This window comes from Suricata suricatta, chromosome 8, assembly GCF_006229205.1.
Source record: "Suricata suricatta isolate VVHF042 chromosome 8, meerkat_22Aug2017_6uvM2_HiC, whole genome shotgun sequence".
NCBI classification, from domain to species: Eukaryota; Metazoa; Chordata; class Mammalia; order Carnivora; family Herpestidae; genus Suricata; species Suricata suricatta.
Window position 1 is genome coordinate 1,321,975 of NC_043707.1, and position 19,523 is coordinate 1,341,497.

General features: G+C 66.2%; 2 protein-coding genes across 2 annotated transcripts in view; both read left to right on the top strand.

Annotated features, from left to right (window-relative positions):
• MAPK8IP3 (mitogen-activated protein kinase 8 interacting protein 3) overlaps nucleotides 1–18,800 on the top strand; it is a 36,836-nt gene extending 18,036 nt beyond the window's left edge. The window contains exons 9-35 of the mRNA XM_029949375.1: nucleotides 78–324; nucleotides 949–1,051; nucleotides 1,269–1,387; nucleotides 7,719–7,730; nucleotides 8,480–8,497; nucleotides 9,595–9,652; nucleotides 9,825–9,977; nucleotides 10,460–10,541; nucleotides 11,595–11,725; nucleotides 12,102–12,158; nucleotides 12,241–12,411; nucleotides 13,042–13,168; nucleotides 13,279–13,374; nucleotides 13,466–13,621; nucleotides 14,188–14,353; nucleotides 14,873–15,055; nucleotides 15,148–15,337; nucleotides 15,441–15,560; nucleotides 15,637–15,717; nucleotides 15,799–15,866; nucleotides 15,963–16,111; nucleotides 16,504–16,675; nucleotides 16,756–16,869; nucleotides 17,082–17,120; nucleotides 17,294–17,473; nucleotides 17,594–17,743; nucleotides 17,816–18,800. Coding sequence (XP_029805235.1) covers nucleotides 78–324; nucleotides 949–1,051; nucleotides 1,269–1,387; nucleotides 7,719–7,730; nucleotides 8,480–8,497; nucleotides 9,595–9,652; nucleotides 9,825–9,977; nucleotides 10,460–10,541; nucleotides 11,595–11,725; nucleotides 12,102–12,158; nucleotides 12,241–12,411; nucleotides 13,042–13,168; nucleotides 13,279–13,374; nucleotides 13,466–13,621; nucleotides 14,188–14,353; nucleotides 14,873–15,055; nucleotides 15,148–15,337; nucleotides 15,441–15,560; nucleotides 15,637–15,717; nucleotides 15,799–15,866; nucleotides 15,963–16,111; nucleotides 16,504–16,675; nucleotides 16,756–16,869; nucleotides 17,082–17,120; nucleotides 17,294–17,473; nucleotides 17,594–17,743; nucleotides 17,816–17,937 — 3,264 coding nt within the window. The 3' untranslated portion in view covers nucleotides 17,938–18,800. The remainder of the gene's footprint in view (nucleotides 1–77; nucleotides 325–948; nucleotides 1,052–1,268; nucleotides 1,388–7,718; nucleotides 7,731–8,479; nucleotides 8,498–9,594; nucleotides 9,653–9,824; nucleotides 9,978–10,459; nucleotides 10,542–11,594; nucleotides 11,726–12,101; nucleotides 12,159–12,240; nucleotides 12,412–13,041; nucleotides 13,169–13,278; nucleotides 13,375–13,465; nucleotides 13,622–14,187; nucleotides 14,354–14,872; nucleotides 15,056–15,147; nucleotides 15,338–15,440; nucleotides 15,561–15,636; nucleotides 15,718–15,798; nucleotides 15,867–15,962; nucleotides 16,112–16,503; nucleotides 16,676–16,755; nucleotides 16,870–17,081; nucleotides 17,121–17,293; nucleotides 17,474–17,593; nucleotides 17,744–17,815) is intronic.
• A 258-nt stretch (nucleotides 18,801–19,058) lies between these two features.
• The window catches only part of EME2 (essential meiotic structure-specific endonuclease subunit 2), a 3,640-nt gene continuing 3,175 nt past the window's right edge, over nucleotides 19,059–19,523 (top strand). Inside the window, exons 1-2 of the mRNA XM_029949377.1 lie at nucleotides 19,059–19,118; nucleotides 19,369–19,470. Of these exons, the coding sequence (XP_029805237.1) occupies nucleotides 19,059–19,118; nucleotides 19,369–19,470 (162 nt within the window). The remainder of the gene's footprint in view (nucleotides 19,119–19,368; nucleotides 19,471–19,523) is intronic.

Genomic DNA, 19,523 nt, shown 5'->3' on the forward strand with positions numbered 1-19,523 from the left:
CGGCAGGCCAGCCTCACCCAGAGACGGGGGTTGGTGGCCCACATGACGAGCTTCTCCCTCTGTGTGTTTGGCCCTAGTGTCCGCAGGATGAGATGTCCGAGTCAGGCCAGTCTTCCGCGGCCGCCACGCCCAGCACCACGGGTACCAAGTCCAACACGCCCACGTCCTCCGTGCCCTCGGCGGCGGTCACGCCGCTCACCGAGAGCCTGCAGCCGCTGGGGGACTACGGCGCCGGCACGAAGAGCAGCAAGCGGGCTCGGGAGAAGCGCAACAGCCGCAACATGGAGGTCCAGGTCACGCAGGAGATGCGGAACGTCAGCATAGGTGCCTCGGCCGCCCGCGCACCCCCAGGGCTGTGCTGGGGGGCCGGGCAGCCCCACCCCCGCCTCCCGCTGCCCCGGCCTCTCCAGCTACCAGCTTTAGCCTAGCCGCCATCACAGACATCACAGACATTCGTGGCCTCCCGTCCACAAAGCCAGAAGTGAGCGAGGGGTGACAGGTCGGCCCCTCCCGAGGCCTCTCCTGTCCGTGCAGTTGGCTGTCTCCTCCCAGTGTCCTCGTGGGGTCATCCAGGACACAGATGAGACCAGGGGCTGCCCATGTGGCCTCCACCTCCTTAAAGGCCCCGTGTGCAAATGCAGCCCCATGCCAGGGTGGTGGACCGTACGGTTTCAGCATGTGGACTTGGGGGATACATCGGCCTCTCGCAGTACAGGGCCGCTCCCCCGCGGACGCCCTCGCTGCAGGAGGGAGGGGAGAAGAGACAGGACATTGGGGCTGGTGGTTGGAGGTCACGAGAAGGAGATGCGGTTCTGGCCACTGGGCCCCGCCTGGCCGTCAGCAACGGGCAGTCCCTGCCTGGTGGTGGTCTAGTGTATGGTCTCCAGATCTAGGGCCAGAGGACAGGTCCCCCCCTAACCCTGGGCTTCCTGTGTGTCCCCCCTCCAGGCATGGGCAGCAGTGATGAGTGGTCTGATGTTCAGGACATTATCGATTCCACCCCGGAGCTCGACATGAGCCGGGAGCCCCGTCTGGATCGCACGGGCAACAGGTACCAAGCCCGGGGCCGGGTGGGTGCGGCTTCGCTATGGGGGCGGGGCTTCGGCGAAGGTGCCCCTGCAGCCTCTTGCACGGACAGCACTGGCCCTGAGGGGCCCCGTGGGTGGTGTTGGAGAGCCCTCGCCCGCAGCCCAGAATGCTGCCCGCTCACCCCCCCCCCCCCCCCCCCCCCCCCCCCCCCCCCCCCCCCCGCCACCGTGTCCTCGCAGCCCGACCCAGGGGATCGTGAACAAGGCTTTTGGCATCAACACTGACTCCCTGTACCATGAGCTGTCCACCGCAGGGTCTGAGGTCATCGGGGACGTGGATGAGGGAGCCGACCTGCTAGGTAAGCTCCGGCCGCCCCCTGAGGTGTTTTTTTGTGACGAAAGCAAAGTCTTTGCCAGCTGCGACCTAGCAGTTTGGTTTGACAGTTTCATGGAGATACATTTCCTGTTTAATACAGTGTATCCACGTAAAGGTCAGGGGGTTTCAGGGTGCTCACAGAGCTGTGTTACTGCCTAGTTTTAGAAGTTCCATCGCCCCGAAGACCCGTGCCCGTGAGCACTCGGCCTGGGCGCTGCACTTCCTCGCAGCTGCGCTCCTCGTGGAGGGCATCCAGACCGGGCCGCCGCCCCTCCGCGAGCCCTCAGCACCGCCGTCACCCCCAGAGCTCCTGCGCCTGGGTGGGAAACGGGCACAGCGACCAGGCCCCCTGTAGACTCGTCCCGCATCAGGCACGTCGAGGCCTCGTGTCTGCCCGGAGTCTGCTGGCGGCCGAGCGCCAGCCTCAGGTCTGCGGGGTGAGGTGGGGGCTCGCAGCAGCACTCCACCCCCCGCACCCCTGCCGCCGAACTCGCCCCCCCCCGGAGCTCGCCTGTAGGACCAGTGCCCTCGGTCCCCTCCTCCCAGTGAGGCAGGCCTCTCCCCGCCACACCAGGCTTCCGTGGAGGGTTGGTGCCCCAGCTGTCGCGGCTCAGAAGGGGGAGGCTGCCTCAGCCGCACGCGTGCAGCCAGGCAGGGGGCCCCTGTGTGGTGCCATGCTGCCCGAGGAGGCAGAGCTGCCTCGCGGGAAGAGGTTTGTTTTGTTTTTAATGTTCATGTATTTAGCGAGCGAGCGGGCATCCCCAGCAGCCTCTGAGCTGTCAGCACAGTCTCACACGGGGGCCTGAATCCCGGAACCCACAAGGTCATGACCTGAGCTGAAATCAAGAGCCGGGGGCTCGACCGACCGAGTCCCCCAGACACCCCTTGCATTGATAAGTTCCACTTCCCACTGATGTCCTGGTGACGTTTTGCCATCAGGGACTTGACGTTTGTGGAGTGTGTCTGCCTCGGGCCTGGCTCCTCTGTGTGGACAGCAGGGGCTCCGCTGGATGGCCCGCGGCCTTCCCACAAGGGAAGGGCACCCGGTGGCGGTTTCCGCCCTCGCGGCCTCTCGCTCTCTGCTGTGTCCCTGCTGACGTCTGCCTCGGGCTTGGAGGCCTCCCGGGAGCACAGCTACCCGCTGTGCAGCCTCCTTAGAAAAACCCAGAAACTGGTAACATAGAAAAAACGTACTTTGAGGAAATCACTTTCGATATTTTGACACCTTTCCACCCTCCTTTATAGGGTTCAGATAATCCTGTATAGGTTCCAATTTTTACTTTTGGAAAAGCAGTACATACTTGTAACAGTATTTAAATAATACCCAGAATTTCCAATAAGAGAGAAAAAACGAGGGGCTCTCCTCTGTCATGCCGTGCTGAGTGTGCCTCCCAGGCACGCGGACGCAGCACGTGGGGGGTCCAGGGCCGTCTGTCCCCTCTGTCGGTGATGTCAGCAGTGCTCTGACCCGCTAATAGCCCCGTGTCCTTTCACCTTGTGGCATAGACTGGAAAGTACATCGTCAGTTCTGCCGCGGCTCTGAGTCTCGCTGTTTGGGTACTGCGGGCCTAGATCCCTGTGGGCGTACATCTGCCCGCACCCCTGGAGACCTTCGGACAGATTTCTAGACGTGGGAGCCTCACCGCAGCAGACTGGCTATGCAGTGCTTTCCCAGATGGGGCTTCTGTTGGGCTTGCGCCTGGCTGTCCTTCAGACCTGCCAGGCTGGGAGCGGCATGGGAAGGAACTCACAGCCACGGAGTGCGCCCCCGGGCATGAGGCTGTAGCAGGTGGCCGGGCACACCTCTGTGTCCACGAAGGCGCACGTTTCTGCCAAGGCCCATCCTAGAGGCGGTGAGGGCTCCAGGGCCTCGTGTGTGCTGCCCTCTGGAGTCGGCGATAACCGACGAAGCGCCTTCGGCCTGGGAAAGCGCACGGGCACCTGGCATCCTGTACGTCGGGGCGGGTGTGCAGGCCCGGCTCCACGTTCGCCGTCCTGAGCCGCCCCGCGGTGTGTCCTGGGGCCGGCTGCGGGCCAGGGCCGGGGCCAGGACTACAGGGGCAGCTCGTGCTGCTTTCCGTCGCGCCGCACGACACGGCCCTGCCCTTGACACGGTCACGAGAAGAGTCAGGCCAGCGTGAGAAGTGCATGTCTGCCTTTAGTCTGGGTGCTGCTGTCGCCCCTGTTGTAGATGAGGCTGAGCCCAGGGAGGGCGAGATGCAGCCACAGAGGTGGGACCTGAGCCCAGCTCCAGCCAGAGCCGCAGTCCTGACTCTGACCGCCCGCGGTGCTTTCCAGGGATGGACTGTCACCTGGGCTGGGCCAGGCCGCCGTCCGGTGACTCGGAGTGAGCTCAGTCCGTGCGGTCAGCACCCCCCGCTCCAGAGCACTGTCTCCCCACAGGACACATGTGCCCACGGGAGGTCTCTCCTCCTCCCGCCGCAGCCGCCCCCGGCTGCACGCGCGCCTGCTCTTCCACGTGCTCTCTGTGCACGCGTGCCCATGAGGTTTGCGCGTTCCGCTCCGTCCCTCGCAGTGCTGCCCCACGGCACAGCAGGCCGGGCCTCAGGCGGCCGTCCACGCGCTGGTGGCCGTCGTGGCTGATGCTTCTGCCACACGTTTGGTCTCGAGCGTGGTTGTACGGGATGACGATCTAGCCGGCCTGGCTCTGGGTGACCCGCCCACCTGTGTGTCCCTCATCGGGCTGCCCCTCCCCCCCAGCCTCAGGGCTGCAGGGCGCTCTCGCCCACGGCCTCCTGTGCTCTCGGACGCCTGGGTCAGCAGTGTCGCTCCAGACGTCACTTCTGTACAGAACGTCCGTTCACAGCGACGGGAGGGGGCGTGAAGAACCAGAAGCACAGGTCACGGGGTTTGACCCAGACCCACGTTGACCAAACCGGTGATGGGATCCTGGCTCCCAGGCGGACAGAGGAGGACTCCTGGTGGGGGGGGGGTGCCTGGTGTGTCTCCTAGGGGCCGCCTCCCTGGAGCAGAGCGCCTGACCCATGCACGTGCTGGTCTTTGTTCCGAGGAGGTGGCAACCAGAATCCCTCTCTCACAGGGCAAGGGAGCGTGAGTCACTGTGCACTCAGCACTTCTGCAATACCCTGGGTGACGGTGGCCACCCCCGGCGCTGTTCCGTCCTGGCCGGAACGAGCCCCCACTCTCAGGTGTGCCCTTCCAGGGCCTTAGGCACGATGCCGTCCGAAAGGCAGGAGCCCCTAGGAGTTTAGGAGGAATCCGGCTGCGTCGGTGGGCCGCGGGCGGAGGAGCCCACCCTTTGCCCAGGAGGGAGGAGGAATGAGCTGGGCGGGGTCAGCTCCAGTCGCCTCGCCGAGGGGCCCGTCCCATGGTGTCTGCCTCAGGAGAGTCTTTCTGAGCCCCACACCCGGCCCCTACGTTCCCTGTGTGGCCGCTCAACAGCGAAAAGCCTGGGGCCAAGTGGGTGGCTCTGTCAGTCTTGGGTTTGTGACCGCCCTCACCGCGGAAAGGTCCTGTCATCGGAGAAACACGGCGACGTGTTGGCATGGCCGAGGACGGCATCCTGCAAAGCCCCATGTGTCTGGATTGCGTTCGCAGCGTCCCGGGATTTGGACCGTGACTCTCTGTCCCAGAGGAGGGCAGGCCCTGGAGGGGCCTGTCCTGTGACGTCTCCTGCAGCTCCCAGCGCCACCTGCAAGACACACCGTTCCTTGTGAAATCACCAGGAGAGGACACCCTTGCTTCCGCTGGAAGGGGGACATGCCGCCGGTCACCAGGGCACGTCCAGTGTCCCGAGTGCGCATCCCAGGGCCACTGTAGCCAGGGGGCCAGGGAACTGGCGCCTAGTGAGCACGGAGCGCATGCTGGCATCTGGGGGGCGCTCCCGGCGAGCCCGAGCTGCGGAGGCCCGTCTCCCCTTCACAGAGGGGGGAGGCCGAGGCTCCGGCAAGCCAGCCTCCCCGACTTCGAGTCAGAAGGTCGGCACGGGCCGCCTGGACGTGCATTCCACCCGGCTGCACTGCGCTCGGGTAGCGAGTCCCACCCCCGTGGCGACCGGACCCAGACAACGTCTGGACGTTAACCTGGAGAGAGAGCCCAGCCCATGTGCACAGAATTCGGAAGCATGGTTGGAGAACATAGAGGGGGCGCCTGAGGGGCTCAGTTGGCTAAGTATTGGCATCGGAGCTCAGAGCCCGGAGCCTGCGTCAGATCCTGTGTCTCCCTGTCTCTCTGCCCCTCCCTCCCCTCAAAAAAATAAGTAAACATTTAACAAAGAAGATGAACGAGGCCTCACGTGGCAAGCCCTGCCGCACGTCCCGGGTCTGCAGGCCCCCGGCTCAGCCCCGCACTCGTGCCCGCTCCCACTCGGCACCGGCCACGGAGCTTCGCGGACTCTGGAGTCCGTCCAGGAGCGGGAGAGCGAGCCGCTGGAAGGGGCCGAGAAGGAGCGGGGCCTCGGGCTGCCTGATGCTCCGGGCGCCAAAGGGTTCATGAGCTGCCGAGGGAGGCAGAGCCGGGGCGGCGACCCCTCCGGGTCACGTGAAAAGAGGGGGCGCCGCCTGGGAGTTCACCGCCGCTGAGCGTGGTGCCTCACGGCGCTGGAGAGCGGGTGGGGTTAGGTGAATACCCCGGTGGCGAAGAACGAGGACCGTCCCAGCCCCGCCCACACGGAAGAGGGCCTCCGTCACGGGCAAGGACAGCGGAGAGCGCGCCGCGTGGCCCCAGCCGGCGGGGAAGGTACTGACTGGTGTGGCTACACGTCAGTTCACGTATACGTGATCTTCCTCAGTAGAACCTGAGCAGAGGACGAAATAGGAAGTTCCCGAAGACACCCAAACGTACAGAAGGATGTGCAAAAATAAGACGGGAGAGAAACGAGAGAAGACAGTCGAGTTTTTCTTCTCAGAGCAGCAAACAGGAAGCAGGTGCCGGTGCACCCACAGCCAGAGGCGGGCGTGCGGCCGGCGGAGCCCCGACGGGATGAGGGGGGCGGCCAGTCGCTGCCACCCGTGCCGGGCGGTGCACGCGCACCCCTGTGCCCCGCGTGCCACACGGCATCCCAGGTGTGCGCAGAGTCCCGTGACGGCAGGGGACCAGCGCAAGCAGCCCAGGGGGGTGGGTGTTTGCCCACAGTTTGCATGTGTGTGCGTCAGTATGTATGTGTGCATTTGGAGAGAGGGGGGCACAGCCCGGGTGGGGAAGGGGCAGAGGGGTGAGGCAGCGTACCAAGCAGGCTCCGCACTGCCGGCGTGGGGCCTGACACGGACTTGAACCCACAAAGCCACAAGACCGTGATCTGAGCTGAAACCAGGAGTCAGACGCTTAACTGACTGAGCCACCCAGGTGCCCCTTTGGTTTAATTTTGAAAGCTGGTATTAGGGCACCTGGGTGGCTCAATCGCTTAAGTGTTCAATTTAGGCTCAGGGCATGATCTCACAGTTCTTGAGTTTGAGCCCCACATCGGGCTCTGTGCTCACAGCTCCGAGCCTGGAGCCTGCTGCAGATTCTGTGTTTCCTTCTCTCTCTGCCCCTCCCCTGCTTGTGATTTGTCTCTCTGTTCCTCAAAAATAAATAAAAACACTAAAAAAAGAAGCTGGTGTTTATCTAGAAAGAGTTCTGAGGAAACAGAAGCCCTCCTGTGACCGCAGTGGTCTTGGGGTGTAGAGGCCAGTGTCACCACCACTGCTGAACTGGCATGCTCCTTTGTCATTTCAGTTCTGACAGGGAGTTTTCTGTTTTGTCATTTACGTCAAGTGACTTTTTTTGCTCTCTCTTTTCTGCATGACATGACCCCGTAGACAGTCCTGTCGCATCAGATCTCCAGCTGGGAAGAGTTTGGAGCCCAGTGAGGAGGGCACTGCGGGCCCCACACGCCTGTCACCCCTGCCCCCAGCACCCCTGCTTTCTGCCTGCCTTCCTCCCCCTCCCCCACCGGGCCCTTGCTCCTTTGTCACCTTCTGGCTGCCCTTTGCCTGAGGTCGCGCCCTTTCCTGGCCCCTTGGGCAGGCAGGAGAGGCAGGGCCACAGGCCAAGCTCACGGACCCTGGGAGCCCCTGGGGCCTGGACGCCCCGGGCACCCTCTCCCCTTCCCGGGCCGCCGCTGCTGGGTTTGCAGGGGCCAAGTGGGTGTGGGGCCCGGCATGCAGGGCCTCTGTTTCCCTCGGGGCTGCTGTCCCCGGTGGGGTCTGTGGCTCACAGGCCTGGTGACATGTGCTGTGTTCTCTCATGCACTGTTGCTCTCTGTGATAAGAATGTATTCTGTCCATTCCAGTCACCACTGACCTTTGTCCCTTCCTCCCCCGCCTCTCTGTGCTCTGCTGGACGCGGCCCAGGCGAGTTCTCAGGTGCGTACCCCCCACTGCGTCCCCTCCCCTCGGGCTGTGTGGCCTGTCCCTTCCCGGGCCCCCTCCAGGCCACTAAGGCACACGTGCTTTTGCTCACCAGCCTACTGCCGCTCGGAAGCTTCTCTTGGTTTGCTCTCCCCGCCCACTGACCGTGACCCTGACACGTGAAGGAGAGTGGCTGTGCCCTTGGCCCCGTCCTTCAAAGGCGGAGCGTCCCCGGGTGACATTTCTTAGGGCTGCCCCGTCGGGCGTACCCCAGAGGTCAGGGCTCCCCTGCCCACATGGCAGATGGCCCGGTACCCGGCCTCCCCAGTTGTGGGCCCCAGGAGGCTGTGGGGCCCTGGGCCATCCACACGCGCCTCCCTGGTACGCTCCAAGGTGTGCGGGTCCCCTGGCACAGCTTTCCCACACTTGCAGACCTGTGTGCGCCCTTCACCCCCATGCTCTCCGCTCAGGACTCTGGTGCCTGCGGTCAGGTCCACTGCCGGCCCCGCCCCACCTCACCTGCCAGGTGCTCTTGGCCTGGTGACCTGTCACCCAAGGATCAAGCTTCCAGAAGGAGCAGCTGGCTCTGGCCCATCTCCCGGCCCTCCCCTCCCTCTCCCGCGTGCACCTCTAACCCAGCGTGCTGTTCACTCAGGCTTAACGCGCTTGTGTTTTCTCTCCCCCCCCCCCCCCCCCCCCCCCCCCCCCCCCCCCCGCCCCCGCCCCGCCCCGGCGCCGGCTCCGCACTGGGACCGCGCTCGCAGTGCACCATGATTTCTTCGGTAAGGCCCAGGCCCTGTTCCGTTTGCGTTCCCCCCTTCCTCGGCCTCCTCTGTCTGCCTCACACCTGCTCGTGCTTCCTGAGCCTTTTGCTTTGCTCTGCACGGTGGGGGCGGCAGTGGGGTCAGCAGGGGCCACAGGCGCTCCTGGCTCCAGGGTGGGGGTGGGGCTCGAGTTGGGGGCTCCAGGGCTGAGTACCCGGCCGCCTCCCTCCGAGCACACCCTTGACAGGGGGAGGGGGAGGCAGGCCATGTCCGAGGCCTGAGGTGCCCTGGAGCCGGCCGTCAGAACCCACTGCACACACCGTGTGCACGGGGGTCTTCTCTCACAATCGCCTCGTACCAGGAGGGTGGGCGAATGGGGGAACAGACCATGGGCTTCCAGGGCTTTCTGTCCCAACAGATGAGGTTCAGTCCTTTGGAGTTTCTGTGATCTGCCTGCAGAGCTCAAATGGCGGGGTCCACTTTGAGGCCTGGCTTAGAGGAGACAGGTTGGCCCGTCTGGGCACCAACCCCAGGGAACATGTCCTCGCTCTCCCTCACCCACTGAGGAGGGCCAGGAGACCCTCCCTCCCCCGGCCCTGCTCCTGGCCCTCGGGGAGGGCCGTGCCTACCGTCATCCCATCTTGGCGGGGGGCACTCCGCCATCCCGAGCTGCCTTCTCTGTCCCCATCAGCACAGCACCAACCGCTGTTCTCGCCGGGGACAGCCCTGCAAAGGGCGAGGGGAGGCGGGGGATGCCGGGGGAGCGCCCTGCCGGCACATGGCCTCCTGCCGAGCGCCTTGGGAGCGCGGCCCAGGGCCGCCGTGCCTGTGAGGCAGCGGAGACCTCAGTGCTCTCCAGAACTGGTCTGCGCGCGCCGCCCTGACCACGCTGCCTCCAGGCTGAGGGCCCACCCGGAGAGCAGTGGCGGCCCCGAGGCAGGGATCGAGTGGTCCTCCTGGGGACCAGACTGCTGGCCTCACGCCCGGCTGGCGCATCTGCCCTCCTGGGGCTGAGCCGCCCCCAGGGAGGATGTCTGTTCTTCTGGGAGGGGGGTGGTGGCCTCAGGGTCTGGCCTCGCCAGGCCCAGGTAATCTCTCTGTGCCTTTTGTTACAGGGATGGGCAAGGAAGTGGGGAACCTGCTGCTGGAGAACTCACAGCTTCTAGAAACCAAGTAAGGACTCTCTTGTCCAGAGCGGGGCTTGCTGAAATGGCCCTCCCCCAGGGCCAGGGCCAGGGCCTGGGCCTCCCTGTAGTGACCCCGGAGCTGTGCCCTCTTGGCCCCTTGGAGGCCACGTCGTAGCAGACAGGTTGGCTCACACAGAGTCCTCTCTGCCTTTCTGAAGAAACGCTCTGAACGTGGTGAAGAATGACCTCATTGCCAAGGTGGACCAGCTGTCCGGGGAGCAGGAGGTGCTGAAAGGGGACCTGGAGGCTGCCAGGCAGGCCAAAGTCAGGCTGGAGGGCCGCATCAAGGACCTGGAGGAGGAGTTGAGGAGGTGAGCATGAGCCTCAAGGCTCCGGGAGGAGGTGGGGCCAGCCACCCCAGCCCCCATGCTCTCCCCAGGGGGGCCTCCCCTCCTCTGTGCCAGCTCACTCGTAGTCCCTCAGGAGGCATGGATGTCCTGCCTTGGGCGTCCTCCCTCTGGTGGCCTTCCTGCCACTTTTAAGCCTTATGTTCATTGAGGAGGGAGGGCAGACACCTAGGGAGCCCTGGGGTCCCGTCCCCAGCCGTCTGCACCTTCCTGTGGCTTCTCTTCCAGCCTGGCGCTCACCTGAGGGGGCCTGCTCTAGCTCCAGACCAGAGGGGGCAGGGCAAAGGAGGGCGGGGGGGCACCTGTGCAGGTCTGCGGCTGCGGCACCTCTGCCCGGGGCCGGCCTGTGTACCTGGCTCTGCTGGGCAGTGGGGAGCGAGCGAGCAGGGTTGTGAGCTCCCGCGCCCACCCCCCCCCCCCGGCCACAATCCCCCCTCGTCCTGCAGAGTGAAGTCGGAAGCCATCATCGCCCGCCGCGAACCCAAAGAAGAGGTGGAGGATGTAAGCAGCTCTCTCTGTACAGAATTGGTATATTCCACTATTAACATGCGGGGCGCGGGGGGGTGCGGGGCGGGCTCCCGGGGCGTGCTGACTCTGGGCCCTACTCACCCGTCCTGTGTCATCTCCTCCGCCCCTCCTTGGTGGGAACCCCCGTTCAGTCTCTGGTCCCCACATCCCCCCGGGAGGTGCAAGGAATGTTCTCAGGAGCCCTCTGCTCCTTGGGGTTCGTAGCTGACTTGCAGGGAGCGTTTGTAGGGGCCTCTGCCCTTACCCCCGTGGACCCCTTTTGGCCTCCTTTCCAGAACAGATCCCAGGTCCAGTGACTGGACTGCTTTCCTGTAGGAAAGGGCAGGTCCCGGCTCCTCACCTTAAAGTGAGCTGTGCACGCTGGCTGCTCCGCTCATTAGTGGTTAGCTCTGCGGTCACGTGGTGCACACGGCCGGGTGCTGGGCACAGAGCAGGCATCGGAGATGCAGCAGGTGCTCCTTCAGCCCCTCCCGTCAGCCCCCACCTCCAGCACCCCTGGGTGGAAACAAGGGTGCGGGTGAATCGTGGAGCCGTGGGAGGTGTCGATCGGGGCCTGCGCCTCCCGAGTGGGGCTGGGGTCTCACACTCCCTGGCCTGGCAGCTCTCCGTGGCCCCTCAGCCCTGTGCCAGCCTGCAGCACCACAGGACGCAGCTCCTCGGGGCGGACTTGGTCCTGCCATAGCACTCCCACACGGCAGACCCCAGCCACATACCTGCCCAAACCTCCAGCGTCCTGCTGGGATGCAGTGACCTGTCCTGCTCGCTGCACCTTCCCTAGAACCTCTCTTCCCGAGGCTCCACTTGGGACCAGCCTCACCTGCATAGCGGACGGTTCCACCCGGGGTGTTTGGGGGCTGTGTCACACCCCTCAAGTGTATCGTGTGATCCTTTGGTGGGTGGGCAGGCTCCCGGCATCTGCTGCCCCCACCCTCCCCACCATGCCTCCCTGCGGCTCTGTGGGAACCCGGCCCGGGACTCGCCCACACCTAGGCCGGCCCTGCTGGCTGGCCACTCACGGGCTGACCACAGCATCCCCCCCCCCCGCCCCTGCAGGACAAGATCCCCATGGCGCAGCGCCGCCGCTTCACACGGGTGGAGATGGCCCGTGTGCTCATGGAGCGGAACCAGTACAAAGAAAGGCTCATGGAGCTTCAGGAGGCGGTGCGGTGGACCGAGATGATCAGGTGAGTCCCCAAGGCCACACTTGGGGTTCCAGAGTGCTGTGATCACCAGAGGAGGCCCTGACGGCGGGATTAAGGCTAATCCGCACCCCAGCCCCGTGTCTCATAGGAGGACTGGAGGGGACTAATGGGAGGCTGTTTGGGGGTCTTGACCTGGCAAGGGGCTAGAGCTGGACTGGGGCATGTTGGGGATTTGAACTCACACACCCAGGGACATCTCTTCCCTGATGGTCCATTCCCGGTCTGCCCACGGGGAGGGTCCCTCAGCACCCCGAGACGGTCCTGGACAAGCCAGGCCAGAGGAGCCCAGCAAGAACGGGGCAGGGCCTAGCGAAGGTGTAGGGCGGGGGCGCGTCAGCTTCCCGGCCCCTCCCTGCAGAGCGTCCCGAGAGCATCCGTCTGTCCAGGAGAAGAAGAAGTCCACCATCTGGCAGTTGTGAGTTGGGGCACCAGGGAGTGGAGGGGGCAGGGACGGCGCGCCTCTGGCCGCCCCTCACCGTCCATGCCTCGGCTGGCAGCTTCAGCCGCCTCTTCAGCTCCTCCTCCAGCCCCCCTCCGGCCAAGCGGTCCTACCCCTCCGTGAACATCCATTACAAGTCCCCCACCACGGCCGGCTTCAGCCAGCGCCGCAGCCACGCCATGTGCCAGATCTCTGCCGGCAGCCGGCCTCTGGAGTTCTTCCCCGATGAGTGAGTGGCCCCCACTGGCCTGCGTGGCGGGGTGGGGGGCTGAGACGGGCACGGTGTGACCCGGGGCCTCTCACCTCTGGGCTCTGAGGCAGGAGCAGGAGGCCCGTGCTGGGGGCCAGGGTCCCTGGCAGGAGGGAGGCTAACCTGTCTGCACCCACACCCTGATGGGGAGCCCCGGGCATCCCTGGGCACATGGGTGTGCTCCCCCACAGTCCCTCCCCTCAGTCCCTGCACACAGCCCCCCAGCTGTGCTCCCCTGCCCTTGGGGACCCCCCACCCCACTGGCCTGCGCACCTGTGCCCTGCAGGGACGTTTGGAGCTGATGGGAAGTTGACCAGCAGAGTTCACTTTCTTCTGGGGAACAGGTTTCCTGTGGAATTTTGTGTTTTCCTTAGTTTTGATACCAAGAATCTGGCCCCAGGGCAGAAGCGGGGAACTCTGTGTCTTACAGCAGAAGAGTGACCTTTCCCTGGAGAGGGTTGGGGTGGGGGGGACACTGCCCCGTAGGGCCCTGCCAGCCAGTCAGCCCTCAGTGGCAGCGACAGCAGAACGGGCACCGGGGTGTGGGGCGCGCGCCCCCCAGGGCAGGCCCGCGCGGCCGAGGAGTCACCCGCCGCGCCTCCTGCCCAGTGACTGCACGTCGTCCGCCCGCCGGGAGCAGAAGCGCGAGCAGTACCGGCAGGTGCGCGAGCACGTGCGCAATGACGACGGGCGGCTGCAGGCCTGCGGCTGGAGCCTGCCGGCCAAGTACAAGCAGGTGCCGCAGGGGGCGCGGGGCGCAGGGGGTCGGGGGCCCGGGGCAGCCCTGCAGCGCTCCCGCGGCCCCTGGCCCTGCACCCACGTGGCCGCTCCGCCCTGTGGTTGCAGCTGAGTCCCAGTGGGGGCCAGGAGGACACACGCATGAAGAACGTGCCCGTCCCCGTGTACTGCCGCCCTCTGGTGGAGAAGGACCCGACCATGAAGGTGGGCCGGCCCCTCGCCCCGCAGACGGGTGGGCGGGGCACCTCTCTCTGCAGAGGGGCGCGGGCCCCTGACCACCCGGCCGTTCCCCCAGCTGTGGTGTGCTGCGGGCGTCAACCTGAGTGGGTGGAAACCGAGCGAGGACGACACTGGGAACGGGGTCAAGCCCCCACCAGGCCGTGACCCTCTGACCTGTGACCGGGAAGTGGAAGGAGAAACTAAGAGCTGTCACACGTCCCCCGAGAAGAAGGTCAGAGCGGAGGCCAGGGGCAGGGACACGGGCGTTGTGTGTGTACGCAGGCTGTGCTCGTCACCGGGGGTCTCGCTGGGCGGGGGTTGAAGAAACACAACGGCTCGGCCCAGGGCTGGCCCCTGGGCTCACCTGAGGACCCTCCCCCTGTCTGGGGCAGGCGGGGCCCGGCCGTGTCCTCGGCGGGTGGGGAGCATGGAGGCCCAGACGCTCTGCAGGCAGTAGGGCTGGAGAGGTCAGGCCCCCGGGTTCGTATCTGTCCTTGTGAGCTGTGCACAGGAGGGGGCAGAAAATGCTTCACCCCAGGGTCCGAGTCTTTGTTCTGTGGCTGGTGGGGGCGGGGACTCGGGAGCTGTCTTCCATGGGAGTGAGGCCGCCCATGCCAGTGGTCTTGGTAGAAAGCTCAGTCCCGAGTTCCTGCCGCCCTGCTACGAGGGGCCACAGCCGCCTCCCCTAAGGCCACAGACAAGGCTACCTCCTGATAGAGTCCAGGTGGCCCCACGGCCCCGTGCGGCTGCCGGGTGGCCCGCGCTCTGCACTAGCCCGTCTTCTGTGCTCCGGAACAGGCAAAAGAGGTCCCCGAGATGGACGCCACCTCCAGCCGCGTGTGGATCCTCACCAGCACCCTGAGCACCAGCAAAGTGGTCATCATTGACGCCAATCAGCCGGGCACTGTGGTGGACCAGTTCACCGTCTGCAATGCCCACGTGCTGTGCATCTCCAGCATTCCAGGTGAGGCCCGGCCCCACGTGGACGCTCACACCCACGGCGCCGGGGGCTGCGATGCTGAGTCAGGCCTGCCAAGTGGCCCCAGCCTTGCTTGGGACCTGATGTGGACACACGTGTCCCCCATGAGTCTTGTGAACAACTAGCAAGACCCACTCCCCACACTGGAAGGAGACGGTGGGGGGCGCCCGGGACAGATGGAAATGTCAGTCGGGTGCTGAGCGTGGCCCTGCTGGTGGGCCCAGGCCCCGCGGGACGGCTGGGGCCCGCTTGCTAAGATGACCCGCAAGCTCACGAGAGTTCTTAAGGTTCTGTTGTGTGACCCCTGTCGTTTGCTCAGAGGCCGGAGTCCTGCTGCTCCCCAGGCCTCCAGGTGGTGGAGGGGGCAGGGGCCACGTGCTGAGGCCCCGCCCGCCCTGAGAGGAGAGCCCGGAGAGCCCGCCCTTGCTGGGACAGGAGCCTTGGGTGCGCCCTTGTAGTAAACGCTCCTCGGTGAGGAGTGACGGGCTGTGACTCTCCCCGCAGCGGCCAGTGACAGTGACTACCCTCCGGGGGAGATCTTCCTGGACAGTGACGTGAACCCAGAAGACTCCGGTGCTGACGGTGTGCTGGCGGGCATCACCCTGGTGGGCTGTGCCACCCGCTGCAATGTGCCACGCAGCAACTGCTCCTCCCGAGGGGACACCCCCGTGCTGGACAAGGGCCAAGGTGAGTCTGGGCCTGAACCTGGCGGCTGCCTTCTCTGAGCCCCACGATCCTCCCCACGGCCCCGCCAACAAGCTCACCTTCTCCTCATGCAGGGGAGGTGGCTGCTGTCGCCAATGGGAAGGTCAACCCATCTCAGTCCACGGAGGAGGCCACGGAAGCCACGGAGGTGCCAGACTCTGGGCCCAGCGAGGCGGAGGCAGCTGCGGTGCGGCCAGGGCCCCTCACGGAGCACGTCTTCACTGACCTGGCCCCCACCCCGGCCCCCAGCACCCAGCCTGGCAGGTGGGCTGTCTCAGGACGGGGCAGACGGAGGGGAGGGAGACTGGCAGAGGTGGGTGGGGACAGGCTTCCACAGGCCACCCTGGAGCTGCCATCCCTCCCGCAGTGAGAACGGGCCAGAGGCCGACACAGGGGGTGTGCAGCCAGAGCCGGAGCCCAGCGCAGACCCTGCAGGCGCCAGCACCAGCGCTGCTCCCACTATGTGGCTGGGTGCCCAGAACGGCTGGTAGGTGGGGCCCTGGGGCAGGGGTGGGGCGGGGCCCTGGGCAAGCGCCCCTGCCCACCGTGGCCTCCTCCCACAGGCTCTACGTGCACTCAGCTGTGGCCAACTGGAAGAAGTGTCTGCACTCCATCAAGCTGAAGGACTCCGTCCTGAGCCTGGTGTACGTGACCTCCAGCGGAGGCTGGGGCTTCGGGAGGGCCCAGGTGGCCCGGCCTCGCTGCTCACCACAGTCCCATTCCAGGCACGTGAAAGGGCGAGTGCTGGTGGCCCTGGCGGACGGGACTCTGGCCATCTTCCACCGCGGTGAAGGTGAGGCTGGGGCTCCGGGTGGGGGAGCAGCCGCCCCTGGTGTGAGCGGGGCCGGGCCCCCGCCAGGCCTGAGCGGGCATCTCGGGCTCCCTGCAGATGGCCAGTGGGACCTGAGCAACTACCACCTGATGGACCTGGGCCACCCGCACCACTCCATCCGCTGCATGGCCGTCGTGTACGACCGTGTCTGGTGCGGCTACAAGAACAAGGTGCACGTCATCCAGCCCAAGACCATGCAGATCGAGGTGAGTGCTGGCGCCGGGGAGGGGCTGCCGTCCCTCCCCGCGCGCACCGCAGGCTGCGCGGGCTCAGGGAGCCGACTCACGGGCTAGCACAAGGTCGCCAGGCTGCAAGTGCCAGTCTGTCCGGGTTCCACCTGCTGCTTTACTCTCCCACAAGTCAGAGCGACACCCACGTGGACCCCACGCACCTCCCCGTGGCCGCCTGGCCGTGGGCGGCGGGGGCCGGGTGGGTGGCCACAGCTCCTTGTAGGAGCCTGGGCCCCACAGAGCAAAGCAGGCAATGGAGCGGAGGTTGCGGTGAGCTGGGCGTGTGGGCGCCGCGGTGACCGGCGGCCGTGGCGGGCTCAGAGTCCTGGCCCCACCCCCACCCACTGACGCAAGCTGCCGGCCCACAGAGATCCTTCGACGCCCACCCGCGGCGGGAGAGCCAGGTTCGGCAGCTGGCGTGGATCGGCGATGGGGTGTGGGTGTCCATCCGCTTGGACTCCACGCTGCGGCTCTACCACGCCCACAGCCACCAGCACCTGCAGGACGTGGACATCGAGCCCTACGTCAGCAAGATGCTGGGTGAGGGGCCGCGCCGGCTCGGGGGTCCCGGCAGGGAGGGCCCCCGGCCCCGGCCGCGCTGACTGCCTCCCCCCCGCCAGGCACAGGCAAGCTGGGCTTCTCCTTCGTGCGCATCACCGCCCTGCTCATCGCGGGCAACCGCCTCTGGGTGGGCACCGGCAACGGCGTCGTCATCTCCATCCCGCTGACTGAGAGTGAGTGACCCCCACGCACGCACACAAGTGGCAGTGGCACCGCCGAAGGCCAAGAGTCGGGGTTGGGCAGGGGGGCACGCTCTGCCCAGCCACCCTTGGGGGGAGGGGCAGGGGAGGGGGTGCTGCCCTGGCCGTGGCCGACCCTTCTTCCCCCCTGCCCCTCCCATGACTCCTCTCCTCTGTCCTCCATGCTCCGCCCTGCACCTCCCCAGCCGTGGTCCTGCACCGAGGCCAGCTCCTGGGGCTCCGAGGTAAGTCTGAGCATTTGTCTTCCGCCCTTAGAAGGAAGCCCCCATCAGAGATGTGTGGGCTGAGGCCGGCCTTGCCCCTTGGCGGTGGGCACGCTCCTACCCTCTGCCCCTTGCCTGGTGGAGATCTGGTCTCCCACTCGGGCTCAGGTCCTGGGGCCCTGCTCTCTCTCCAGCCAACAAGACATCCCCCACCTCTGGAGAGGGGGCTCGTCCAGGGGGTGTCATCCACGTGTATGGTGACGACAGCAGTGACAAATCGGCCAGCAGCTTCATCCCCTACTGCTCCATGGCCCAGGCCCAGCTCTGCTTCCACGGGCACCGCGATGCCGTCAAATTCTTTGTCTCCGTGCCGGGTGAGGAGGGGCTGGGGCCGCCCCCTGCATGGCTGCACGGCGGGGGGGCCTCCCCTTCGGGAACCTGAGAGGGGTGGGGGGTCCGGCTGCCCTGCTGAGGTCCCTGTGCCCCGACGACAGGGAACGTGCTGGCCACTCTCAACGGCAGTGTGCTCGACAGCCCGTCCGAGAGCCCCGGGCCCGCCGCCCCCGCCTCGGAAGCCGAAGACCAGAAGCTGAAGAACGTGCTGGTGCTGAGTGGTGGGGAGGGCTACATTGACTTCCGCATTGGTGAGTGGCCGCTGCCCGGGTCACCGAGTCCCCGGCAGGGTCAGCTCATCACAGCAGCTGCTGTCTCCCCAGGCGACGGAGAGGATGACGACACGGAGGAGGGCACGGGGGACGTGAGCCAGGTGAAGCCCTTGCTGTCCAAGGCCGAGCGTAGCCACATCATCGTGTGGCAGGTGTCCTACAGCCCCGAATGAGGCCTTGGCCTCCAGCGCCCCGCCTGCCCAATGCCAACGTGTACATACACCCCTGCCTACTGCCCACTGCCTGCCCTGCAGGCGACCTGGCACCAGCCCCTCTTCTGACCTCTCAACCTGCAGCTTTCACCTTACGGCCGGGCATCCCCGACAGCGGGCGGCAGCGCGGGTCTGGCTGGCAGGGAGGCAGGCAGGCGGGGTGGTGCCCTCACCAGGGAGGGAAAACACCTCTCCGGACGTGCTTTCCCTGGCCCCTTGTGGCCAGGCCCCCATTCCAAGCTCCAACGTCCCAGAGGTCCTTTGGGGCCAGAGCGAGGCAGGATCTCCTGGTAGGTCAGGCTTGGGGGAGGCCCTACAGGCAGCTCCCAGCTCCTCCCAGGGCCCCTCACTCCCTCGTTCCCAGAGCAGGAGGCCGGGATCTCAGCCCAGGTCTCTCTGGCCGGAGCCCCCTTGCCTTTGCTGCCTGAACGGCTGGGCCAGATACTAAGGGAGCCGGCCCAGCCACTGGCCCGTCCTGGACGCCCCCCACCCCACTCCCTGCCGTCCCGGGAACTGGCATGAAAGCACGTGACCAGGCTGCCTAAGGCAGCTGCCCTCTTCCTGCTCACCCTGCGGGGCAGGCTCTCCTGAGCTCTCCCTGGGCAGACCTCCTCCCCTAGTAGGAGCAGGCTCTGGAGCCTTCCCTGACCCCAAGCCCCGGGGGTGGAATTTCTCAGGCTGCCAAGGCAGGCCCCAGGCCTCAGGAAGAAGGGGAGGCCCGGGCCTCTCCTGGCGGCGGTCCTAGGACACAGGCTCAGCCTCAGGGTGACGGGAGCTTCTGGCCCGGGGCCTGTCTCCCACAAAGGTTCCACGGAGCCCGCGCTCCCAAGACACACTCTTAAGTGCCTAGGGCTGGCAGCGTGGCCGGCTCTGGGCGTGGATGGTCGCTTGCTTTGAGGGGCGCCGCCCCGGACTGCCGCCTCCCTGAACCTGGTGGAGAGGGGAAGCCCCCGCCCTGCTGCCCACCCACCTGCCACCAGAGAAGCACACGTCTCCGGCAGCCTCCCCGGGAGCCCAGCCGTCCTGGCCAGAGCCCCGTGCAGCTGCAGACTTCCCCCCACCCCCTGCCACCCTCCACTGTGATGTACGTCCAGTCCCTCGTCTGTTCCCACGGGCCTTGCGGTGACTCGGGGGCTAGCCGGGTGGGTGCGGCTGGGGGGAGGGGCTGGGCGGGCGTTCTCCTCAGGCTTTGGCCCTGCAAGCGAACCCACGTATCTGCTCTGTATGTAATAAATGTCTTAACACCGTAGCTCTGTGTCCCCGGGCCCAGACCGACGTGAGCATGAGAACTTCACTTTATTGTAAACAGAAGCGCGTTTCCGGCGCGTCGCGAACCGGAGGGGCCCCGGGCCGGGCTACTCGTGCCGCCAGTGCCCGGCGCTGTCCTCCCAGCACAGCAGCTCGTCGCCGGGGAACCGGAGCGCGATCTCTCGGCGGGCGCTCTCCACCGAGTCGCTGCCGCTGCCGTGGATCACGTTCCTGCGGGAAAGCCGCGTGAGCGCCGGCGGCCGCTGGGGCGTCGCGACGGGCTGGGCGCGCCACGGGAT